The 26,893-nt window shown below is 38.6% G+C and overlaps 2 protein-coding genes across 2 annotated transcripts; both read left to right on the forward strand.

Annotated features, from left to right (window-relative positions):
• Nucleotides 1-2,365: 2,365 nt before the first annotated feature.
• SMCO3 (single-pass membrane protein with coiled-coil domains 3) lies at nt 2,366-3,119 on the forward strand. Its single transcript, XM_055280559.1, has one exon. It carries the CDS (start codon nt 2,366-2,368, stop codon nt 3,041-3,043), a length of 678 nt encoding a protein of 225 aa, XP_055136534.1. The 3' UTR covers nt 3,044-3,119.
• A 3,835-nt stretch (nt 3,120-6,954) lies between these two features.
• Nucleotides 6,955-23,673, forward strand: WBP11 (WW domain binding protein 11). The gene is made up of 12 exons (XM_055280551.2): nt 6,955-7,186; nt 9,094-9,202; nt 9,733-9,764; nt 10,545-10,638; nt 13,261-13,457; nt 15,153-15,286; nt 15,416-15,615; nt 16,239-16,430; nt 18,890-18,991; nt 19,407-19,700; nt 21,027-21,209; nt 22,653-23,673. Exons 2-12 carry the CDS (start codon nt 9,139-9,141, stop codon nt 23,084-23,086), a joined length of 1,926 nt encoding a protein of 641 aa, XP_055136526.2. The 5' UTR covers nt 6,955-7,186; nt 9,094-9,138; the 3' UTR covers nt 23,087-23,673.
• Nucleotides 23,674-26,893: the final 3,220 nt, after the last annotated feature.

The following is a 26,893-nucleotide window of genomic DNA, read 5'->3' on the forward strand; positions in this document are numbered from 1 at the left end:
GATAAGAAAACCCCTCTCATCTAACTGTCTGAATAGGAATATAGCTAATTTTCTCCTGTCAGTCAGAAACTAGAGTTTTCACTTCATAATAAGATCTGAAAACCGGGAGTCAAAAAAGACAAACGTTTAATGGAAAATTACTAGAAGAAAAAAGAAAATTCAAAGTCCAAATCTGTGCTTATCAAATTACAGTTTGCAACCCATTGTAAGTTTAGAGAATATTTCCTGGATCCTCAACAAGCAATTTCTTTAAAGGGAATTGGATTAGAAAACTTTCTAAGTATTGTTTTGCGGAAATGTGTGTCTGTTACACGTGTGCGTGCCTGTATATATGTGTATGTGTGCTGGATTTGAATCAAGGATAAAAATGAATTTCTGACCATGGTAGTTTATTTTACCAGGAGGTTCCAGTGCATTTTTCTAAATCTAACAACATACATGGTTATTTATGTTCCTAAACCATTTCAGAAAAATTTTCTCTTTTCTGTTTCCAAACTATATCCATAGGATTTGGAGGATAGGTTATTTTCAGGTTTACTTTCTTGAAAGAAAAAAATCTTCATTCCTACATTCCATGCTTCTGAGGTTCCCCTTAAGCAGAATAAGAACCATAGTGCTAGGGTCCAAATTAATTATGATATTGTTTACTCAAAAAGAGACTGCGTCAGATTCCACATGGATATGGATAGAGAATTCCATTTTTTCTCTTTTTTCTCTCTTTTCTCTCAAGAGTATAATTGAAAAAAAAAAGTGTCAGCCACATAGGAAGGCTACTCCAAGTATGCATATTGAGTAGCATCGTGCTCTTACTGGCTCAAATTTAGATTTTTCACCCAAATAAACACAGAAGAGCATGACTGTTAGGTACCATAGGCCAAAAGGACAAACATTAAAGTCTCTTGTCAAGCTTATTTTATTCATTCTATGATGTACTCTCAGTACTTTTTTTTTTTTTTTGAGACAAAGTCTCACTCTGTTGCCGAGGCTGGAGTGCAGTGGCACCATCTTGGCTCACTGCAACCTCCACCTCCGGGTTCAAGTGATTCTCCTGCCTCAGTCTCCAGAGTAGCTGAGATTACAGGCATGCACCACCACACCCAACTAATTTTTGTATTTTTAGTAGAGACGGGGTTTCGCTGTGTTGGCCAGGCTGGTCTTGAACTTCTGGCCTCAAGTTATTCACCTGCCTGGGCCTCCCAAAGTGCTGGGATTACAGGCCTGAGCCACCGTGCCCGGCCCCTTATTCTTTAATACTTTTGTAAAATGGCATTTCTGACGTTCACCCTAGTTTATCTAAATAATGTCCAAGTGCAATAATATTTAGACTATTCTAAATAATTTAATTTATAAACTTTGCAAATGGAGAATAATCACCATTATCTCTGATTAACACTGTGCCCTGTATAGTGCCTACCTTCTCCCCACATGAAATTTTAATCCAGAGTCTTGAATATATACTCTTATCACAAGAAAAAAAATTTTAAAGATTCTAGAATGATATATATGTTGCCTTTGGATATCCCTTAGGTTTAGAAAACAAATAACTTGCCTGTAGAGAAATATAAAGTGACTTGAATATTTTAAGTTGAAATAACTCCGAATGCTAGAGAAATCAGTCTGGTAGGTGTGGTCAATGTGGTGACTAGGGGCTGGGGAAACTAAGGAGCACTAGTAATGAAGAGCTAAGCATTTCAAATTGGGGTCTGTTTCAAACAAAAGTTATTAAATATTACCTAGAAATAATCATGCTTATTAATAAACAGATGCTTGACAAACGATGAATATTTCCCACCACCACAAAATCTAATACCTTAATTTATCCATCAAAGGGTTGTATTCTGTTGCCTACATTTTCCATACACGGACTTCAAATTTCATAACAATAACTGTTTTAAAGAACCTGCTGAGGGCGGGCACAGTGGCTCGCGCCTGTTATCCCAGCACTTTGGGAGGCCAAGGCGGGTGGATTGCCTGAGCTCAGGAGTTGGACACCAGCCTGGGCAACATGGTGAAACCCCGTCTCTACTAAAATACAAAAGACTAGCCGGGCATGGTGGCGTGTGCCTGTAATCCCAGCTACTCAGGAGGCTGAGGCAGGAGAATTGCTAGAGCCTGGGAGGCAGAGGTTGCAGTGAGATGAGATCACACCACTGCACTCCAGCCTGGGTGACACAGCGATACTGTGTCTCTTAAAAAAAAAAAGAACTTGTTGAATGTCCTGAGGAATTCTCCTTAGACAGCATCTTGCTTCTTTGCTATGCATGAAGAAAAAGATTTCCTAGTCCCTTCTACGCAATTAGCAAACATTTTTTAAGACTTTCAGTAAAAATTTACCATTTTACTTTTCAGTGATCATATTGGAAATATGGCCCAAAGTGACTTCCTTTACCCAGAGAACCCAAAAAGGCGGCAAGAAGTAAATCGTCTTCACCAGCAGCTCCTTGATTGCTTATCTGACAGCTTCAATGTCACCAATCAGCTGACTGAGGTTCTAAATATGCACTTGGGGTGCAGGCTGGCCTCCATTGAGATGAAAAGAGATGGGACCATCAAAGAAAACTGTGATATCATCATCCAAGCCATTATGAAAATCCAAAAGGAATTGCAAAAGGTTGATGAAGCACTAAAAGATAAGCTAGAGCCAACCCTCTATAGAAAACTTCAGGATATTAAGGAAAAGGAAACAGAGAAAATTGCAATAGTGCAAAAGGTTATTTCGGTCATCCTGGGAGAAGCTACATCTGCAGCCAGTGCAGTCGCTGTTAAACTTGTGGGCTCAAATGTCACAACTGGCATAATTAACAAGTTGGTCACTGTGTTAGCTCAAATTGGTGCTTCTCTCCTTGGTAGTATTGGAGTTGCTGTTCTTGGCCTTGGCATAGATATGATTGTCCGTGCCATCCTGGGAGCAGTGGAAAAAACACAGCTTCAAGCAGCCATCAAAAGTTATGAGAAGCATCTGGTGGAGTTCAAATCAGCCTCAGAAAAATATAATCATGCCATTACTGAGGTCACCAATACAGTGAAACACCAAATGAAATGAACAGCCATTTTATCTGCCACTGAAGTGTTCTTCTGCTTCCTTTTCAGTAACAGGGTTTGCTTCTTTGATTAGATTCATTTTCTATAGGCTTCCAATATGGACTTAAATAGGATAAACAATTTGGAGAGGGAAATTGGAGATGCCAAGACTAGATGACTAAATGAGTTTTGAGTCAACAATGCCTGGATCAGTTGGTGCTAGACCCTGTGAGGTAAAAAAAATTTTCTCCCTGGATGTTTTCACACCCTGCTCTACCAGATCAACATTGGGGTAAATGCTATCGTAGAGTAGCAAGTATAGGGATTACTTTTCCTTTTTCTAATTTCAGTAAAATTCTTAAATTTTACATTGAATGCAGAGACTTTCATTTCTACCACCAGCTTCAAACATCATTTAGTTATAAGGGGACATACTCAGTAACTTCTGCCTAGACACAAACTCTAGGCCTTCGAATGAGACAGAAATACTACCATATTTTTGACCAGCACAGTAAATCTGGTTTTCTGTAAACTAGAAGAGACTGAAAAATGGTTTGTAACAATTTGCTTCAATTAGGACAGGAAGCAGATCTGTAAACGTCTACTAGTTACACAATGTAAACCGGATGGATTTGAAAATGGTAAAAATCAAAACTAAAAACATCAAGGTCCTGTTTCAGTCACTGCAATCAACCCTGACCAACTGTGATGATTAAATATCGCTCAAGTGAATGTTCAAACACTGAAACATTTAAAAGACAAGAAAGCAAAACACAGCTACACATGAATAAAATGCATTTAGGATGCAGAATAGAAGATCACTACTCAAAGCATTTGTCATTTAAAGGAAAGTCATAATTTATTATGAATTTTCAGAAAAAAGAATATAATTTCATTTTCAACACTAGCAAAAAGGAGGCAGCTGCCTTTGCTACATGACGCATTAGGTGGGCCATTTCACTAATTACCTGATTTTAGAAAATGCCAAAGGCTATGGAGGCCTATTAATGGTTCCGCTGAATCTCTGCAGATGTGTTTGTTTTCTAAATCCTTTGCCAACGAATAATTCCCATGAGGACTCTTTTAGTCTATACTGACAAAACTATTAATATGCTGTTGATGCCAGACTGTCTTTGTTACAGTTGACTCTCCCATCCAAGTACAAGAAATGTATTGAAATAAAAACTGCTCAGCATATCTTAAAAATAGTAGCTACATGAAAAATTTTAGCTACATGAAAGACTTTAATATTTCCAACATACACTTTTTCTCTTCTTGCATTGTTTTTCAAAACGAGTTGCAAAACTATTGAGAGGTGACAGCGTGCTGGCAGTCCTCACAGCCCTCGCTTGCTCTCGGCGCCTCCTCTGCCTGGGCTCCCACTTTGGCGGCACTTGAGGAGCCCTTCAGCCCACCGCTGCACCGTGGGAGCCTCTTTCTGGGCTGGCCAAGGCGGGAGCCAGCTCCCTCAGCTTGCAGGGAGGTGTGGAGGGAGAGGCGCGAGCGGAATCGGGACTGCGCGGGGCATTTGCGGTCCGGCTGGAGTTCCGGGTGGGTGTGGCCTTGGCGGGCCCCTCACTCAGAGCAGCCAGCCGGCCCTGGGCAATGAGGGGCACCCAGGCCAGCGGCTGTGGAGGGTGTACTTGGTCCCCCAGCAGTACCAACCCACTGGCACTGCACTCGATTTCTCACCGGACCTTAGCTGCCTTCCCGCAGGGCAGGGCTCAGGACCTGCAGCCCGCCATGCCTGAGCCTCCCACCCCCTCCCTGGGCTCCTGTGCGGCCCGAGCCTCCCCGACGAGCGCCACCCCCTGCTCCACGGCACCCAGTCCCATCAACCACCCAAGGGCTGAGGAGTGCGAGCGCACGGCGCGGGACTGGCAGGCAGCTCCACCTGCAGCCCTGGTGCAGGATCCACTGGGTGAAGCCAGCTGGGCTCCTGAGTCTGGTGGAGATGTGGAGAACCTTTATGTCTAGCTCAGGGATTGTAAATACACCAATCAGCACCCTGTGTCTAGCTCAGGGTCTGTGAATGCACCAGTCGACACTCTGTGTCTAGCTACTCTGGTGGGGCCTTGGAGAACCTTTATATCTAGCTCAAGGATTGTAAATACACCAATCAGCACCCTGTGTCTAACTTGAGGTTTGTGGATGCACCAATCGACACTGTGTGTCTGGCTGCTCTGGTGGGGCCTTGGAGAACCTTTGTGTCGATACTCTGTATCTAACTGATCTGATGGGGACATGGAGAACTTTTATGTCTAGTTCAGGGATGGTAAACGTACCAATCAGCGCCCTGTCAAAACAGACCACTCAGCTCTACCAATCAGCAGGATGTGGGTGGGGCCAGATAAGAGAATAAAAGCAGGCTGCCTGAACCAGCAGTGGCAACCCACTCGGGTCCCCTTTCACACCGTTGAAGCTTTGTTCTTTCGGTCTTTGCAATAAATCTTGCTACTGCTCACTCTTTGGGTCCACACTGCTTTTATGAGCTGTAACACTCACCGCGAAGGTCTGCAGCTTCATTCCTGAAGCCAGCGAGCCCACGAGCCCACCGAGAGGAACGAACAACTCCAGACGTGCCGCCTTAAGAGCTGTAACACTCACTGCGAAAGTCTGCAGCTTCACTCCTGAGCCAGCGAGACCACGAACCCACCAGAAGGAAGAAACTCCGAACACATCCGAACATCAGAAGGAACAAACTCCCGACACGCCGCCTTTAGAACTGTAACACTCACCGCGAGGGTCCACGGCTTCATTCTTGAAGTCAGTGAGACCAAGAACCCACCAATTCCGGACACAATATGATCACTAATGTGTTGGGAAAGAAAAAAAAAACTAGTTGTAAAACATTACAACTTAGCTCACCTTCAAAATTCAAGATTATTTTCTTTTTTATGTATTACCTGGTTTATCAGCTTTAACCTACAATATCTCGTCATTGCTTTCTGACACTCAAATTCAGTCTAAAATCAAATCCAGAATTTCCTAACACAAAATTAAGTTTAGGTATACGACTGATCTTATACCTTCAAGGGCAGTTTAAAGAGTCTGCTAAAAATTAATATGTATCTCCATCAATATTTTGAAATATTTATAACTGGTGGTAAGAATAGCCTTCCTACAAGGGATAGTCCGGTTAAGATTAGAAATAACCAAGCGTATCCTCTAAGATAGTTTTTTAAATGTTTAAACTTACCTTTAAGGGAAGTAAATGGGGGCTGACTCAAGGAAAGAGGGGATAGAAGGGAGGGAAAGGGCGAAAGCTAGAGTTAAGTGAAGAATCCCATACATAGAGTGACGTCATAGAGGACTTTTGGCTGGTGAAAAGACCAGTCAGGAATAGAGCCAATATATATCAACCTTGCCACTCACGTAACTTAAAACCGACTGCATATGTATCCCCATATTTCTTCTTCAAAACACTACTAATAAATCACCGCCCGTGTAAGCAATCTGCGACTCTAATACGGGTGCTGATTTATTTGTTCAGGTGCTCTACAAATGTTCTGTTCTGCGTGTCTATTAAATTTCCACACGTACCAGGAGCCCACATGGGATAACCTGATGCTTACAAAGCGGATTAAACTCAGTGGCAACTGTTATCTGGGTATTGGTTTACACACGGAGACACCCCTAAAGGATTGCACCTGCTTGGGTCATAAGAAACATAAAAATCCAAAAACTAACGTAATTCCAAGAGACAGAAAACGCAGAACGCTTCTTTATCTGCAGAATGTACCGTTCTCGGAGGGCTCAACGCTCTACGCTCCCAGCAACTAAGTCAGGATGCCTCCAACTCGAGAGGCAGGACCGTCAGCCACTCAGGTAGCAGCTACCTTCTTCTAATTCCTGTTGTACTAGATGAGCGCAATGAGGCGGGCTCTTAGCTGACAACTAACCAATTGAATAGTGTATGGAACCGGAAGAGACTCTGGTCCTGGAATTCTTGGGTATTCTCTATGGTTTCAGGGCCGAGCGGCGCTAAGAGAAGGCGGGACAGAGGAATGGGAAATGACGTAAGGATTGCGGAGGGGCGCGAGGTTTCAAGATGGCGGTAGCTGAAGGGTTGACCGAGAGACCGAGTTGAAGGCCCTTACGAAGTGAAAGAGGCCGAGAATCGCCTCCTGCCCGCTTCTCCTAGTCCTGGGAGCACAGCAGAAGTGTGAGTGTATTGAACTGATTTACTACTCTTCCTCATCTCTTTCGTCCGTTCCACGGCCCGCGCAGCGGCTTGAGGGACACCCAGCCCCTTTGCCCCGCTCCTCCTCTCCCCGTTTGAGGTCTCCCGGTTGCGGACTGGGCTATTCCTGGGCCTGGGGTGGCGCGGCGACCACTGGTTACGCGGTTGGCATCGCCCGGGTCGGTTGGGGCCGCTTCTTGTGCACGTTGATTGGTAGCCTTAGGTTTGACGTCTTGTACCTCCAATCATGGTCGGTCAACCGTCGCTATGGTTTCGTCAGTTGCTGGTGTTGCCTCCTTTGGTGGACCTGGACCCTATCCCATTGAAGCTTCTTTGGCTGTTTACAGTTCCCCAATGGTTATTTGGCTTGATTTTCCAGTCGCCTCCGCTTGCAGACAAAAAACTAATCTGTGCAGACTTAAGCTCCAGTGTCTTCCGTAAAATTCTCTGTAATTCGTATCCGTTGTGTTTCATTTGTGGGGGAGGAGATTCAGACATGAGCCTGAGGACACTTGAGAAAGGAAAGCACAAAAAACGCAGGCAATCAATGGGAGAGCTTGTATTTGTACTGATTTTGCTTGTTTTCCCCCTTCCCTACCTCCTACTCCCTGCTGCTCTCCCACCCCCCCAACCCCCCCCCATCCCCAGTTTTTCTTATAAAGAAACCACTTGACAGGGTGTATGGTAGCTAGGCTAGGAATATGGATCCATTATAAAGATTTTAGTTAAGTAGTGAGTCAAACATCACATGATACTTTATTTGTAATCCCATTGTATCGTCAGAGCTTTGTTATAAAGTAATTGATGTCCCCATATTTTAGATGAGGAAGCTAAAAATCAGAGCCTTTGACACCGCTGTCTTGAAATAATTGCCACCAGAACAGCTATGAAACATCTGGCTTTCTGAAACATCTGGCTTTCGGGGCAATTGGACACTTGGTGAAAGAGACATTAACTGTAATAAACTGGTCTGACAAAATCTTCCCTTTCTTACCTTTAAAAAGTGTCTACTTGAAAAAAGAAGGAAATTTGTCCAAAGATTGTGCTTCAAAAAATTAAGCCCCATTATTTTGGAATAAGAGGAAGAAGTCATGTAATAGGGTCCTGTGTTAATAAAAGTTTTAGCTTACAAAATATTTTTTCCTCAAACAAAAATAAGTATTCCCTTTAGTTACCTTAAGAAATATATATTGGGAGTCAGATCTTAGTAAGAAAAATATGTGTCTTAATATTTAAGTTTTGGGGAGCTCTCAGTATAGCACTAATTTCAAATATTTGCATTTTTAGTTGTGTTTTGAACTCTTGAGAGTCAAGCATTACATCTGAATTAGAACTGAATCTGAATTAAATATGCTTAATGAGTTTTTAGTGTCTTAGAAGTATTGAGAATGTACAGCATACATGCCAAGAAAAACCACGGAGAGAGGCAAGGGTGAGGTATTTGTTTTGAGCCTAGATCCATTACCCCCATTCCCTTCTTATTCTTCTTTTACAATTACATGTTAATAAAGGGAGGTTATAGAAGAAGGACTAATGAATTCTGATGTTCATGGTTTGTGCCATATCGTTAAAGCATTTTCTAGTTGTTTTTATCAGTTGACAAAGTCAGTGCTGTGATCCATAAGAAAAAAGCTAAACTGATGACTTGAGGATATTCAAAGTGGTCTTCACACTCATCACATTTCTAAAGAATGTTAGAGATCTAAATTTTCGTGGTCAAGAAAGGTGATGCCATCTTTCTTGGACATTAAAGTCAAAACTAAGGAAAGAACAGTCTCACAGAATTTCTAATTAAAGGAATTTTTTTTTTTTAGAGATTGGTAGGGACTAGAAAATGGAAGAAATAAATTTAGGAGATATAAGCTATTTCTTTGTCTTCACCTTCACAGGTTTTTCTTTTTTTAATGAACAAGTAAACCATACAAATTGTCAACATGGGACGGAGATCTACATCATCCACCAAGAGTGGAAAATTTATGAACCCCACAGACCAAGCCCGTAAGTGTCCATTAGTGTGGAATGATGAAGTAGGAGAACGTTAAAAATTGCAAATATTAGGGAATTTCTTTCTTTATGGCTTAACTACAAGACCAGCAGTGATAGGAGGAATAAATTCTATATTCAGTGTTTGATTGGGCACATTAAGACTTTAAACATGCAAAGAAATTAGTACCCGTATTTTATTTTTCAAATTCTACTTGCAAAGTAGAATTGGATGAAAGCTTTCTTTTTATATTTGAAATTTTAAGCAAATTAGTTTTGCGAGCCCTTGTTTCGCATTTTGTTATGTTTTTCCTTCAGATTCATAGTTTTTTTTTATGAAACATTAAACAAAAATGTCTTGACATTTTTGGTTGTCATAATTAGAGGGATGCTCTTGGCATGTAGTGGATAGAGGCCAAAGAAGCTGCTCTTTTACAGTGCATACTATATCTTTCCACAATAAAGAATTACCTGTATTAGATTGGAGGAAATGCTAATGTTCAAGATTCAAAAATTTTATTATATCTCCCTCTCTCCTTTTAAAGGAAAAGAAGCCCGGAAGAGAGAATTAAAGAAGGTATGATTTCAGAGGCATCTTATAAAACTTTAAGTATTGTTTGGCACATCTTGTGATTTGGGATTAGTGGGTTTCAGAATAACATTTCTAATATTTTCTAGAAAAGATACTTTATGCTTTTTATAAAAACTGTAAGATACACTAAGCCAAACTTTACTATATTTAGGAACTGAAGTAACTTTGCAGAGAAGCTCACTACAGGTTATAATGCCATTGTTTGATTACTCTTCCCAGTGAGTTAAAAAATACTTTTGAAAATCATTCTTTTTTGTTACTCATTAAAACATAACTGTTTTAAAGTCTACTGATGAGGATGGAAATAAACATGATACTAGATAGCCTTATCCATTTTCCTGATTAGCTGTCTATTACATATATTACATTAGCTTAAATATACATATAGGTTTATAATATTTATAGATATATTAGATTTATATATCCATTTTCCCCATTAGCATTCTCCTCTTAGCTGTTGAATTTGTGGCAAAGTACTTCAACAGAATAAGAAAGGATTTGCTTTATAGTGTAAGTAACTGCCAAAGATCTCACAGAGTTCAAAGAAATACTTTACTAAGAAAGCACATCTTAAAAATAGCATTGCTTTATCTTTTTGACAAGTGTGAAGGTTTTTAAGGCAAAAAATTACATAGCTGTTTCTGGTGGGTGAAACAAGTGATCAGAAGCCAAGGAGTTATTCTGTTTAGATTCTTAAATCAAGTTGAAGTAAAACTCCTGAGTGGCCTGACTTCTTGACATCTGCCCTTCTTTTATTTTTCTAAGAACAAAAAACAGCGCATGATGGTTCGAGCTGCAGTTTTAAAGATGAAGGATCCAAAACAGATAATCCGAGACATGGAGAAATTGGATGAAATGGGTAAGAATTTACAAACAGGCAGCTATAACAGTCTGACACGTACAGAGGCAGGCAGGTAACGAGTGAAGCCGCATAGGTGTAAGTAAAACAGAACAGCGTGATGGCATTTGATGCTTGGATTTAATGTTAGTTTCAGGGAGACAAAATGGAGTGCTAGAGGGCTGTTGCAAACTGGAGACCCCATATACCAGAATAAGAGGGAAGCAATTATTTGGCTTTCGGTTAATTGTTATTATGAGATAACAGAAGCACAGTTTGGCCAGCTTGCTTTTCGGGAGAAGACTTAATCTGGTTTATGAGTTTTTTGTTTGTTGTCTTTTATTTAATGTTGGCAACTACCATGTAAATCTAAGTATTAGGCCCCTGTGAATATAAGGCAGTTTCCAATTTTTCCAATCAGAAGATCCAAAAAGATACTTAACCGTTTAGTAAGGATATAGAAAAAAAAAATCATCAAATACCTAAAACCAAATATATAAAATACTATACCAGGATTCTCTGCCTTTTTCACATTTTATAGAATAATTTTATTCACTCTTCATATGCATTTTAAGTATCACTGCTTTGTTATAACTGGAATCACATGAAATAGCTGCATGCTATCTTTTTTTGCATCTAAGTTTGAAAATCATTGATGTTGCCACTGGAAATTTTATCCTAACCCACAAATATCCATTCTGTTTAATATTAGAACATGTAGACTATTTTGTTTTTTTTAATAGAAATTTTCAAACATGCAAAAAACTAAAATAGTCTAGTTAACTTCCATGTGCTTTTCACCTGTCAAATTTTTGCCACTTTGTCTTCTACCCTTTGCCACTTTTGTAAAATAACATTTTAAAGTGATCGTTAACAAGTTCCATGTTTTGCCCAAAAACAGAGCGGTAAGTAAAAAGAGATGGAATGAAACTCCTCAATGATACATTAAATGGGGTACAAAAAAAATTCAGTCATGGCATTAGGCTATTACAAGGTTTCTGAAATAATGTGAGAGAATCTGTGCAGCTAGCCTGGGTAAGAGTTCTGGGTCAGGCTTCAGGATCCCAGATATTTCCCAGTTCAGCTGTAACTGATTCCACTTCCTGCCTCTGGTCTAAATATCAGCAGGGATAATTACTTTCCTTGGGGAATCAGGGAATCCTTCTTTAAATGACCCCAAATGTTATGTGTTGTTTTAAAAGGAGGTAATAGTAATAACTGAGGTTTCTTGAGTAGTTATCTTGCTATACACCTACGCACCAGTTTTTTTCCACCAGTTTTCTAATCCTCACAATTTTTTAGGGTAGGTGTACTGTCCCTATTATACAGGTAAGAAAACTCAGGCATAGAGAGATTACATAGCTTTCTCAAGGTCACACTGCTATGTAGTGGCAAAGCTGAGATTAAAACTTAGGCATTCAGTGCTTTTACTAATCACACTAGGATTAGGATGGTGTAAGAATACACCCTCTGGATTTGAATAAATTGCCAAGATTAATAATAGTTAATAGGATCTAAGGAAGAAGATAAACTTGTTATTCTTTTAAGAAAAAGGAAAGGGGTGAAGAGAATACTATTCATCAGGGGTCTAGTTACAATTTATAAAACTCAATACAGATTAGTTAAGGCAGAAAAAAGCATGCATTGGCTCTCTTAATTAAGAAGTCTTAACATAAAAAAAAGATGAGAAATCCCTGAGAGAAACTAGCCTCAAAATCCAATCTCATCATCAGTACTGTCCATCTGTCTAGTCTGATCTGTTAGCCTCATTCAGCTTACTACTAATGAACTTCTCCTTGGGATAGAAGGTGGAATATATGTGTGTAATTAGTGATGATTGGGAGACAAGGCCACAGGCAGCTCTAGATTTGTTTTCTCTCTACATAACACATCCAGAAAGAAAATCTGAGAGCTTATCTCTCTCACATCTACATTTAAAATCTCAGGGAAGGTTCTGGTCCCAGTTTGGATCATGTGCTAATTGATATCTGAGTCATTCACTAAAAAGGAATATGGGGGGATATGATTGACTAGGCAGGCCTGGAGGTCTTATTCTTGGGATAGAGGACCTGCAGTTAAGCCCTATATTGACACGTGATTAGTTAGGAAGAGAAAGGATTGTATGGTAGCTAGGCCAGGAATACGGATCTGTTATAAAGATTATAGTTAAGTGGTGAGTCAAACACCACTGGATATTTTATTCGTAATCCCATTGTATCATCATAGCTTTATTACAAAGTGATTAACGTGTCCATTTTTTAGATGAGGAAGCAAAAAATCAGAGAATTCAAGTAAAATGCTTAAGATCTCAAAATTTGACAGGACTAATGTAGTAGGTAAACACAAATCTGACAGAATCTTCACCAGGTTTTCAGCACAGAGCAGTGAAAATTGATTTTTATTACAATGAAGATGAAAGTCAATTAGGTGGCATTTCTGAGAAAGGTAAAATAGTGGGCATCTAAAAAGGGTGGGGATTTTAATAAATATTGTAGTCTTTGAATAAAATTGGAAAGAGTCTGTCTGGTGTCTAGATCTCTTAAAAAATTTTTAGCATATATGGAGGTTTTTATTATGTAACCTATTGATACCTAATTGAAGTAGCCTCTTATATTTAATTCCATAACCAACTTTTTCTCTTAGAGTTTAACCCAGTGCAACAGCCACAATTAAATGAGAAAGTACTGAAAGACAAGCGTAAAAAGCTGCGTGAAACCTTTGAACGTATTCTACGACTCTATGAAAAAGAGAATCCAGATATTTACAAAGAATTGAGAAAGCTAGAAGTAGAATATGAACAGAAGAGGGCTCAACTTAGCCAATATTTTGATGCTGTCAAGGTAATCAGGGTTTTTTTTTGAGAGATAAACTAAAATATTATACAGATTGAGTATCCCTTATGCAAAGTGCTTGGGACCAGAAGTGTTTTGGATTTAGGGTTGTTGGGTATTTTTTATGTTTTGTTTTGTTTTTGCGTATATTTGCATATATTTTGGGGATGGGACCCTAGTCTAAGCATGAAATTTATGTTTCATATACACATAGCCTGAAGATAATTTTATAAATTTTGTGCATGAAACAAAACTAGGAGCCATCACATTAGGTCAGGTGTGGATTCTTCCACCGTGGCATCATATGGGAGTCAAAAAGTTTAGGATTTTGGAGCATTTCAGATTTTCAGATTAGGGATACTCAACCTATACTTAGATTTAAAAAGTTAATGGGAGAATTAGTCATGTTGAACCTCTTCCTTATAGCAGTTTCTTCTAAAACTAAACATATACCTACCGTGTGAACCTGCAAATCTAATCCTCTTTTTGAAACAGAAGAAATTAATTCAAAAACTGGGATCAGCCTAGGTGTTCACTAATAGGATAATGGATAATTAAACTGTAGCATATTTATACAATGGAATACTATTCAGCAATAAAAGGAATAATCTAATAAAACAGCATGGAATAAAAAAAGAAAAATTGTGAATAAATCTCAAAAACATGCTAAGTTTATCTCATTGTTATGATTTCATTTTTATGAAATTCTAGAATAGTCACAGATAATCTGTGCAGGAAAAAAAATGTAGCCGTGGTTGCCTTGGGGGATATTAGAGATGGATTGGGAAGGAGTATGAGGTATATGCATTTGTCAAAACTTACTGAATTTGTACATTTTGTAAATTTTACCTCAAAATAAAGATGGAAAAAAATCAAATGCTATAATTTCTGTAAAGGAGGTAAATACGTCTCCCATTTTACAGATGAAGGCACAAGTTACCTTGCTTAGTTAATCTAAGCTCATACACAACAGAAATTCAACATAGGCAAGCTAATGAGCCCAACCTCCACCACTGGGTATATACTATTTGTTAGCTGACATGTATTATTTTTCTTTTTTTTGGTTTTTTTTTTTTTTTTTTGAGACCGAGTCTCACTCTGTTGCCCAAGCTGGAGTGCCGTGGCACCATCTTGGCTCACTGCAACCTCCGCCCCCCAGGTTCAAGCAATTCTCCTCCCTCAGCCTCCTGAGTAGCTGGGACTACAGGCACACGCCACCACAACTGGCTAATTTTTGTATTTTTATTAGAGATGGAGTTTCATCCAGGCTGGTCTCAAACTCCTGACCTCGTGATCCACCCGCCCCAGCCTCCCAAAATGCTGGGATTACAGATGTGAGCCACCACGCCCAGCCTGACATGTATTTTTCTATCACCCTGCATATTAAATAAGGTAGCTTTGGTGCTAGATACTTGTAACAGTTGGGTTTCTCTAGACAACAGCTATTTCGAATCATCCAAAAAGAATTACCTGATAAGAGGAGAAAAAAACAGCTGGGTTCTGACGTTTTTAGAAGTAAAGATTTCTTTCAGTTCTTTGACAGTGTGGAAGTATTGACGTAAGGTTATTTTTGTGGGGGTTTTGGTGATATTTATGTTAGTTGGAAAGCATGTCCAAGTTACGAAACAGCTGACTTGTCATTTTTAGTGTTTAGTTAGTAGATGACTTTTTTATCATACTATTGAATGGTTCTCTCTGTTTCAGAATGCTCAGCATGTGGAAGTGGAGAGTATTCCTTTGCCAGATATGCCACATGCTCCTTCCAACATTTTGATCCAGGACATTCCACTTCCTGGTGCCCAGCCACCCTCTATCCTAAAGAAAACCTCAGCCTATGGGTAAGGAAGCAGTGTCACAATCAGCATTTAGTAAAGGCCTTGAAAAATGTTTAGAAGAGAAAATAAATGTCTCATTACTGTTAAGTGATTACCGTGGGAGTTTTTTTGTTTTTGTTTTTTTTTTAACAGACCTCCAACTCGGGCAGTTTCTATCCTTCCTCTTCTTGGACATGGTGTTCCACGTTTGCCCCCTGGCAGAAAACCTCCTGGCCCTCCCCCTGGTCCACCTCCTCCTCAAGTTGTGCAGATGTATGGCCGTAAAGTGGGTTTTGCCCTAGATCTTCCCCCTCGTAGGCGAGATGAAGACATGTTATATAGTCCTGAACTTGGTGAGAAGTGACTGTTCTTTTGCTCTTATAACTATCATTTTTTTTTTTATGTTGGCCCTGTTTAACATATTTTTCACCACCCTCAGAACTTAGGAAGTAAATGAGAAGATATCATGTACATACTAATATACATACAGTTGGATAAATCATAGGATCTACTCAAGTAAAAGCATCATACATAAGTATAGAAATGCTTATTGTGTGTTAAATTAGGCTTTTCTTGGAGACGTCACTCTTGCTACTAATCCTTTAAGACTTGTATATCTGATTCCCTTTTAGCTTTATTGTCATCAGACTAGAGCGTCATTGTATACATTCACTGACTGTGTATGTGTATACAAACATGATTGTTGCTAAAGGAGGAAATGAGGTTTCAAATTAGAACCTATTTTAAAAAAATCTTAAATTACCAAAAAGAAGTGTTTAAAATTATTGGCAAATGAAAATTTTGTTAGACTGTATGAATAGCTATATATACAGGAATTTTTTTTTTTTTTTTTTTTTTTGGTAAGAGTTAAGTTGTTACAGTCTGAGTTAAATAGCATAATTTTCTGTATTTCTGGGTACCATGTAGTGGAGGGTCCAATCATACGTCTTCTCCATGTTCCCTTCCCACTTTTCAGCCCAGCGAGGTCATGATGATGATGTTTCTAGCACCAGTGAAGATGATGGCTATCCTGAGGACATGGATCAAGATAAGCATGATGACAGTACTGATGACAGTGATACCGACAAATCAGATGGAGAAAGTGACGGGGATGAATTTGTGCACCGTGATGATGGTGAGAGAGACAACAATGAAGAAAAGAAGTCAGGTATGTGCAGATGAAGGATTCTTGGTATTGATCAATAAAGAGAAAACAAGCTGAAGGTCCTAATTTATTAATGAATCTGTGAGAGTACTCTGAACTCTTTGGAAGTTGGGATCATAGCTGTATTCATCTTTATATATTAAAATTTTGAAAGTTTTTGACACAGTAAGTACTCAGTGGATGTTTATGAGGAAAAACATTAAACTGTATGTAATAAAAATGTCTGTGTAGTAAAGTTCACTTTGGGGTAAACGGTATAACTATTCAACAGCATAAACATGTATTATTATGGGTATGTTATAGGAAAGGAGAGTAGCCATATTAAGAAAAACATTGATGTTGTATTTTATAAATCTGTTTAAATATCTACCTTTGAAGCCCTTTTATGGTATCTTACATGAACCAGGATCATAATTACAACCCAGGTACACTCATGAGTAGAATCATGAAACATATCTATAATGTGTGTGTTTGATTATTAAAAAATTCAAATAGGACATTTGTCAAGAAAATTTTAAGCATCATAATAGGTACTGACAGTGGAAAATGCCCACCATTTCTGTCAAACCTCAGCAGTTTTGGAGCTTCTTTTGGGATTGTTTATGTAGCCTACAACAGAATATTTATATAATACTATGTAATACTAATATTAATATTGATAATGACAGATTTTTCTCCTGCTGTGTCTTAAGAACCATGGTTGCAAAAACAAAAAAGCTAGTTAAAAATGATAGAGCTGGTAATGAAAGATTATTATAGAGGACTGTTAGGTAGGAACTAGTACTGGAAAGTAGAAAGCCATTAGAGCCACGGCAGCTCCATTTTTTTCTGGGACTGTGTGGTCTCTTGCCTTCTTTTCCTTTTATTCTGCCAACAGATTTTTTTTTTTTTTTTTTTTTGAGACAATCTCACTCTTGTCGCCCAAGTTGGAGTGCAATGGCACAATCTCAGCTCACTGCAACCTCCATCTCCCAGGTTCAAGCGATTCTCCTGCCTCAGGAGTCTCCCAAGTAGCTGGGATTACAGGCACCCGCCACCACGCCCAGCTAATTTTTGTATTTTTAGTAGAGACAGGGTTTCACTGTGTTGGCCAGGCTGGTATCGAACTCCTGACCACAGGTGATCTGCCCACCTCGGCCTCCCAAAGTGCTGGGAATACAGGCATGAGCCACTGACCCAGCCAGATTTTTCTTATATATTCTCATCAATACACATGTTCTGAAAATGGCCGTCCCAACTCTGAGTTGATACTCAGCTAATATTTATGGAGTTTTTACTATATACGGCATTTTTTCTAGGCACTAAGGATACAGGGTAAACAAAACTAAAGTCCTGTTCACATGGAACTGTTCTCCTAAAATGTTTACCAACTAAAAATACTCCTATCCACCATCTAATGGATAGCCTTTGTCAGTTAAGTTCTTTTTATTCTTAGCTTGCTAATAGGTTTTTTTTTTTAATCATAAATATTTTTTAGGTATCTGTTGGGATGTAACTTTTTTTGTTCTTTGTAAGCTCTTTAGTGAATTAGATTGCTGGCTTTTAGAACACTTGGATTCAACTTGCTTATATTTTTTTTCCTTTTTGTAAATTTTAATTTTGATAGTTTTTGGAGAACAGGTTGTGTTTGGTTACATGGATGAGTTCTTTAATGGTGATTTCTGAGATTTTGATGCATCCCTTACCCAAGTAGTGTATACACTGTACCCAGTTTGTAGTCTCCTTTCCCTCACTCCCCTCCCACCTTTCCCCACTGAGTCCTCAAAGTCCATTGTATCATTCTTAGGCTTTTGCATCCTCATACCTTAGCTCGCACTTGTAAGTGACAGCATACAGTATTTGGTTTTTCATTCCTCAATTACTTCACTTAATTGCCTCCAACTCCATCCAAGTTGCTGTAAAGGCCATTATTTTGTTCCATGTTATGGCTGAGTAGTATTCCATGGTGGATATATACCACATTTTCTTTAACCACTGGTTGGTTGATGACATTTAAATTAGTTTCATATTTTTGCAATTGCAAATTGTGCTGCTATAAACATGTGTAACTTGCTTATATTTTATGTTGGCCAGTAGATGAATTTTGGTATCATGGTTAGGATAGTTTCATGAGTTGGGTAACATTTCATCTTTTCCTATGCTCTTTATCAGATTTCTGTAACTTAATGTTTGGCTGAATTTCCTCCTAAAATTATTTGTAGCCTTTAAGGAGTAGATCTTCAACGACCATTTAAGTTTCGTATATTCTGGGCTTATCACTTCTTTGGCCAACTTTAGTAATTTATATTTTCTAGAAAATTGTTTTTATCTGGGTGTTCATATCATTAATATAGCTATCTCATCCTGCACCTCTGCCAAGTAGTGGGTAGCAATCATATCTAGTACTTTATAGTGTTACATAGTAAACATTTACTGAATTTTGTTGATGCCACTCTACTCCACTCCCTCCTTTGTCCCCTTAGGTCTGAGTGTACGGTTTGCAGATATGCCTGGAAAATCAAGGAAGAAAAAGAAGAACATGAAGGAACTGACTCCTCTTCAAGCCATGATGCTTCGTATGGCAGGTAAGGCAGGGAAAAAATACTGAATCACCTTTTGGTGTATCCTCACACTAATTACTTTACATACATTTTTCCATTTAGTATCTCAGCAACCTTCAAGTAAGTAATAAGTCCTTGTTTTACGAAAATAAGGTTTGGAACTATTATATAGGCTGCCTGAAGTTACACAGCAAGTAAATGGTTGGGCTGGCATTTAAATATTGGTCTGTCTGGTTTTAAAGCCTGAGCTGATTCCACTATGCTGCATTAACATGGATGAGTAGAATATTATTTCTTTCACATCTAAGTATTTTATTGAAGAAGACTATTTGGTTTTTAATTTTAAGAACACATTAACCATGTATATTCAGTCATTGCTGTTCTCCAAACTGTAAGAAAATGAATCAACTCCATTTACTGGGTTTAAAATGTCTTTCAGGTCAAGAAATCCCTGAGGAGGGACGGGAAGTAGAGGAATTTTCAGAGGACGATGATGAAGATGATTCTGATGACTCTGAAGCAGAAAAGCAATCACAAAAACAGCATAAAGAGGAATCCCATTCTGATGGCACATCCACTGTTTCTTCACAGCAGCAGGCTCCGCCACAGTCTGTTCCTCCTTCTCAGATACAAGCACCTCCCATGCCAGGACCACCACCTCTTGGACCACCACCTGCTCCACCATTACGGCCTCCTGGGCCACCTACAGGCCTTCCTCCTGGTCCACCTCCAGGTAAACACTTACATAATGTGAATAAAGTTTAAATGAGGTTAGAATGAAGTCATTCCAAAAAATACTATGTGTTGTTAGTGTTCATGTTTTCTTGTTTCCTCCTAATGGGATTCTCTTAAGATGTGAAGGATTCTCAAAGGACAAGTAAAGCTTGTTCATTCCCAAACCATTGTTTGCAACTCATAGTTCTACTGACAGCCACCTGTTTTTCTCCAGAGCACTCTTGTTTTCAAAGTTTTTCTGATTACAGCAGACAGAAAGTTGAACATGTAATGGAGGTTTTCTTTAGTATTGCTTTTAGTATGATGGGTTGACCTAGCTCTAAATTGGCAGCAGGTGGGAGTAAGACACAGTTAATAATGTTTTGTGTTCTTAGGTTAGGAATGTTGAATGTCAGTGTAATCTGCATAGTTTTTTAGTTGTAGTTCTTTTTTAGAGGCAAAGGTGATTAGTCTGTTTATTAAGTGTTCAGCTTGAAAATATAAAAAGATTATTTATAAAATGAAGCAACAGAGAACTTTTCAGCTATTTGTGATTTTAGTCCTTCATCCTATTGTCAGCCTACTAAGTTTTCTTCAGTTGAGTTAATCATTTTCTGATTGGTGCAAAGCAAAGTTACCTATTTATGTCATTCTTAGTGGTCTTTGTCTATATATTCATGAGTTTCAAGGAGTCCTTAAAGCATTATGTTTTATATTCCATTTTCAGCTTATACTGGAACCATTTAAGAATTCTTATCACCTTTGTATATTTCCAGCATTGCAGAGCTGTGATTAAGTATGCTTTTTGTCAGTGTTGGGAAATAAAGTGAAAAGATCCACAACAAATCCAGTACCATTTTTCTGGTGCTCAGATTTTTTTTTTTTTTTTTTTTTTTTAAGACGGAGTCTCGTTCTGTTGCCCATGCTGGAGTGCAGTGGCGCGATCTCAGCTCACTACAAGCTCCGCCTCCTGGGTTCACGCCATTCTCCTGCCTCAGCAACCCAAGTAGCGGGGATTACAGGCGCCCGCCACCACGCCTGGCTTTTTATGTATTTTTAGTAGAGACAGGGTTTCACCATCTTGGCCAGGCTGGTCTTGAACTCTTGATCTCATGATCCACCCACCTCAGCCTCCCAAAGTGCTGGGATTACAGGCATGAGCCACCATGCCTGGCTGTACTCAGATATTTATTGAATGAATTCTGTTTCCATGTATGTTTCATTAACTTTTTGAAGTTAATCTGATTTCAGGTTAAAGTCAAACCATATTTGAGTTACTTTTAAGCCATAATTATTACTTAATGTACATTTGTGTGACATTAATTTATCATTTTTCTCTTTTCAGGAGCTCCTCCATTCCTGAGACCACCTGGAATGCCAGGACTCCGAGGACCCTTACCCCGACTTTTACCTCCAGGACCACCACCAGGCCGACCCCCTGGCCCTCCCCCAGGTCCACCTCCAGGTCTGCCTCCTGGTCCCCCTCCCCGTGGACCCCCACCAAGGCTACCTCCCCCTGCACCTCCAGGTGACACTTTCAATTTCTATAATAAAAACTTAGCCTACTGTTTATTTAATTTGCTCTAAGACATATGGTCACATTTCAGTATTCTGAAATCTGAGGTCATCTTACAGTTGGTGGTAGTTTTTAAGTTGCTGTTGACCTGGCTTGAAGTAGAGTTCTTCCAGTGGGTATTTGCACTTGGTTCACTTGAGGGACTTCTAGCCAGAGAACATGGGATTAAATTCTCTATTTGATAATTTTTTGGTTTTAGTTGTAGTTATGAGGCCGTTTCATGCATCTGCATGAGTACCAACTTAAAGATTAAAATTACAGAGTGTTATTTTTTTCCCTTTCCTCTACCTAACGTCAAGGTTAGACATGCAGATTTTCTTGTGGGCTTGTTTTATGTGGTAGGTATATTTCTAGTTTACAACACTGAAATTTCCCAGTTTCACGTGAAGATCTGCTTTTAAGTGCCCCAGCTGGGGCTTTTTTTCCTCTCTCTGTCTCTCAGTGGTACACAGAATAATTATGAGTTTATGTAATCAATAGGATCTTAGATTTGATAAAATATGGTACTTTATGTTTCATTTAAAAGTGTCATTTGAAGAACTGAAATCTGCAGTTCTTGGTATATGAATATTGTGTTTGTCTGAACTGTCCATAGGACATGAGTTCTTTTCCAGTAATGATGACAGATTGTGATTAGTTGCATTCTCTTATTCCATGTGCATTTTTTCTTTGAGATGGAGTTTCATTCTTGCCCAGGCTGGAGTGCAATGGCGCGATCTCAGCTCACTGCAACCTCCGCCTCCTGGGTTCAAGCAATTCTCCTGCCTCAGCCTCCCAAGTAGCTGGGATTACAGGCGTGCACCACCACGCCCAGCTAATTTTGTATTTTTAGTAGAGACAGGGTTTCATCATGTTGGTCATCAGGCTGGTCTCGAGCTCCTGACCTCAAATGATCCACCCGCCTCAGCCTCCCAAAGTGCTGAGATTACAAGTGTGAGCCACCATGCTCGGCCTCCGTGTGCATTTGATGACCAGGGTTAAAATTTTATTTCCTGCCCATTGACCTTTTTGTGCAGGGGAAATGGTATGGAATATAATGCATGGGGATCAGTCTCCTGACTTTGTCCTTACTAATAGCACTATGCAGCTGGAATAGAATCTTGGGATGTGAGATTTGAGATAGTAATTTGAAACCAGTTGATGTCACTTTATGTTTTAAAGTAGGACATTATTTAGAGAAGAAGAGAACATAATACTGTAAGTACAGGAATATAGGCTGAAGGTAAATACTGTTTTATAATACAATATTCCTGAGTTTCAAATAGCAACCAATATGAGTTCAGCTTATTTTCTGTAAGTTGTTATCCATTTATTTAAAAATTGGCAACCAATATTTAAATGTCCTTAATTGTATTAGTTCTTAGAGTATTCATCTTGCCTATTTTATTCATTTAGGTATTCCTCCACCTCGTCCTGGCATGATGCGCCCACCTTTGGTGCCTCCCCTTGGACCTGCCCCCCCTGGGCTGTTCCCACCAGCTCCTTTGCCAAACCCTGGGGTTTTAAGTGCCCCACCCAACTTGATTCAGCGACCCAAGGCGGATGATACAAGTGCAGCCACCATTGAGAAGAAAGCCACAGCAACCATCAGTGCCAAGCCACAGATCACTAATCCCAAGGCAGAGATTACTCGATTTGTGCCCACTGCACTGAGAGTACGTCGGGAGAATAAAGGGGCTACTGCTGCTCCCCAAAGAAAGTCAGAGGATGATTCTGCTGTGCCTCTTGCCAAAGCAGCACCCAAATCTGGTCCTTCTGTTCCTGTCTCAGTACAAACTAAGGATGATGTCTATGAAGCTTTCATGAAAGAGATGGAAGGGCTACTGTGACAGCTTTTGATGCCAGAACAGGCTTCTGTTCACAACAGTGGCCCATGGAGAAAGAGGCTCTTATTAAACTTAGACGAAAGAGCTGCTTCCATTGTCAGGGTATTTTCTAACTTCAGTTCAAGGAATATCCTAAAATTTAGCCTTGTTCAGAATTTACTGCACATAAAAGAGGGTATTTCATCCAGAATAGATCAGTTATTGAAGCAGTGCTGCTAACATCCATTCCCTTTCACACACCACCATTTTCACCCTGTTTCTTCCCCTCCTCCAGTTCTTTGGAAATTTGTGATCAGGGGGATCTTAGTTGCTTATTTGTTTTGACTCTCTTGTGTGCTATGGGCACTGGAGTAGAGATTTCTGGAAAAAAAAGTTTATTTCATCTTGCCTTTTGTGTTTGAGTTATTTTTAATATTTTCCTGTAAATATTTTGTAATATTTTACTTGTAATGAAATGGATCACAATGTCATTTCCTAATACAAGGCAGGATATGCGGGAAGAAAATGTACAATTATTTGATTAAAATTATTTCCCACTGACCTAAACTTTCAGTGATTTGTGGGAAAAATAAATAAATGTTCTACACCAAGATACTCTGTGTTACTGATAATATGTAAACATAATACCTATTTTATGGACAGAAAGAAAGTTAAATATTTAAAACTTGGGTTTTTAAGGAACTGCCTTTCTGGTACAGAATGAGAATCTTACTGAAAACATGGTAAAAACTACGTTCTAAATTTTAAGGGATAAAAAAGAGGAGTAATTATTTCCCTTTAAGATTGTCATACTGGTTTTAGAGAAACTGAGAGGTGTTAAGAATAGTATGGTTCGGCTTTTATTGTTAAAAGATGTCTTACCTTCAGTGGTTACTTATTCCAGAGCTGCTTGAACTGATACGAGTTGAATGGCAAGTCATTTTAAACCATTTTTAAACTATAAAAGAATGAGAAGAGGTTAGCTTTTTTTCCTTTCTGAATTGGTGGGTTTTGTGTGCTTTTATATTAAAATATGAATGAATAAGAATGTTTAACATTAATTTGCATTTATACCATTTTTTTTTTTTTTTTTTTTTTTTTACCATTTTCTTTACAAAGTACTTTAATGTAAACTTACCTACCAATGTAGACTAACTCTTAGTCTACTAAGTTTAATGTTAATTTAATGACTAACTCATCTACCAAGTAACCCTATAGATGACTTTTCTGGGTATTTTCCCCATTTTACATTAGAGAGTATTGAAACCCAAAAAGGACTCGTGATTTATCCAGTGACCTAAAGTGTGTATTGCATAAACATATACACGCAGTGTGTGCATTGTTTAGGCATACATTACTTTCCACAGTATCTCAAATGCCTTTCATGTGAATCCCATACTATCAAAAATTGGTGATAACCTAAAATGTAGTGCAATAATACAATAAGGCATTTATTTTCTTAGAGTTGATTTCTTTGATGGATTTTTAGATTTTTACTCAAGATCTTTTGTTTGTTTGGCTTTGCTTGGAAGATACTGATTTATTCTTTCATATTAAAGCAAATCCTGCCAAAGCACTAAATAGACCTTTTGGGGTTGGTTTTTTAGTGTAATATTAATACAGGTCCACGGGTGAATTGAGTCTGATCGTTCAGATGTAAGGATTGAACCTTATGTTGTCAATCCTTGACACCATCCTTGATAACTTATGGATATCAAGGATCAAACCATATGGTATCAATATTGTAGTTAACAGTTTCAGCATAAACAGAATTATTTCCCAATACTTGGTCTGAAATATTTGTAATGGTCTTACTTGAAATTTATATTCTTTCTGGGAGTGATTTTTTTTTATCGTTTTTCAATAGAGACAGGTTCTTGCTTTGTTGCCCAGGCTGCAGTGCAGTGATGTGATCATAGCTCACTGCAGCCTGAAACTCCTGGGTTCAGGTGATCCTCTGGCCTCAGCCTCCCAAGTAGTTGGAACTACAGATATGTGCCACCACAACCAGCTAATTTATTTTTTAGAGACGAGGTCTCGCTATGTTGCCCAGTCTGGTTTCCTAGCCTCAAGTGATCTTCCCATCTCAGCCTTGAGTTGGAGATTTCTGATGTATGTTAATACAAGAAAGCTGTTGATAGTTTATCATAAAGGCATTTCCTTATATTGCTAGTATAATTTTCTGAAAATTAGTGGTAAGATGTGACAATACATCAGCTGTATCCACAGGAAAGGGGAATTAATTAGCTCTGATTCTGGGTACACTTGTTATGATCATAACTTACATAATTTCACAAAAATGGTTAGATCACAGCTATGAAATGTAAATGATAGAAATCTTTAATCATGTATATGGATAGACGTTACTATTTCCTTATCAAAGTGTCACTTTAGGGACAGCAATTGCCCCTTTAAGGATCACCACAATAATACTCTGCCATGTCATGGAATCAGCATGAAGCCCTAGATGCTATCCAAGATTGTTTCAATTCTCGTTTTGTATATTCTTGTTTGGGCTCTTGATTAAAATACCTCCTTACATATAGCTGGGAAGGGTTATTTATAAGTATTTTTAAAATCATTTTTATTGCATTCAAGTAATTCTTCAGGCCCAGAAGACGGGACAATCACTACCCATATAGAACTGAACGGTTTTATCCCTAACTCACACTACAGCGGGTCTAACGTCTGAAAATGTTCCTCAGCCAGTTCGGAAGACTGGCCTTATTTCAGGACTTCTGGGGCTCAAAGCTGTCACCAAGCAGAACTACACATAATTTCTTCATACACAGATCCTAGATCCAGGAAGGTATCAATGAGTTGCTGGAAAACATATTTTTACATTCTTAGAAATAAGAGCTTTTGGCAAAAGTCGGAACTAGAACTTCTGTGAAGCCAAAAGAACTGTCTCCCAGCTTTTTTCTCTAAGAAGGCCTTGTAGTTCATGAATGAAAGAGGAGAGAAGGCAGGTGGCTATGCTCTGGGTGAGTGGAGGGATTTTAATTGACAGATGTTTTGCTGAGGGGCAATAGCCAATAGGGAGAGGGTGGAGAATGATGGGGTAATTGATGGAATGACATACTTGAGGATTTGGGGACATCAGAGTCAGAGTTTATGAAGTTTACTTATTCTATAGACTGTTACTGTCCAACAACTGAGCTAGGTGCTGGGAATACAGTGGTGAGCTAAATCAAGTAAGCTCCCTACCCTCATGGACCTTAAGGAAATTCAGGGAATAAACTTCATTGTCTTTATCTGTCTCAATCTTGAGTACAATACTTGCTAAATTTTTAAAGAATCTTTAACTGTTTATGAACAATTTGGGGGAAAAATTAGCTATATATATGCCATGTGCCAGTGAAGACATATTCATTTTACGTTTATAATTTTATATGTTAACTTTTTTGAAGTTTTTTAAAAAATTGAATATTTTCTCTGTAAGTTTAGAAATATTAAATATACACTAGAAATATTAACTATACACTGTGGGTCTAATGGTGCTGCAACCAAATAGAGAAAGTATGTATTTTAAATAAATCAGAAGTCTGCAAAGAAGTTTGGGGACCATGGGTCCCCAAACACATTTTTTCTTGACATGTTATTCCAGTCACAGAGTTTTTCCCTTCCAGGCATATTAAGCTTAAAAATAAGCTGTGTTTTTAAAATTGTAAAATACCACGATAAGTCCATTTTTAGTAAGAATTACACCACTTTTGCAGGAGATAAATATATGCAGAATTAACACTTTAAAAATGCTGTAAGAAATGTAAAAAATATTTTAATGGCTTTTGTAACAATATTTTGTGAAGAAAGAATACAACAGTTTCTAGC

This window comes from Symphalangus syndactylus, chromosome 5 (assembly GCF_028878055.3).
Source record: "Symphalangus syndactylus isolate Jambi chromosome 5, NHGRI_mSymSyn1-v2.1_pri, whole genome shotgun sequence".
Taxonomy (NCBI): domain Eukaryota; kingdom Metazoa; phylum Chordata; class Mammalia; order Primates; family Hylobatidae; genus Symphalangus; species Symphalangus syndactylus.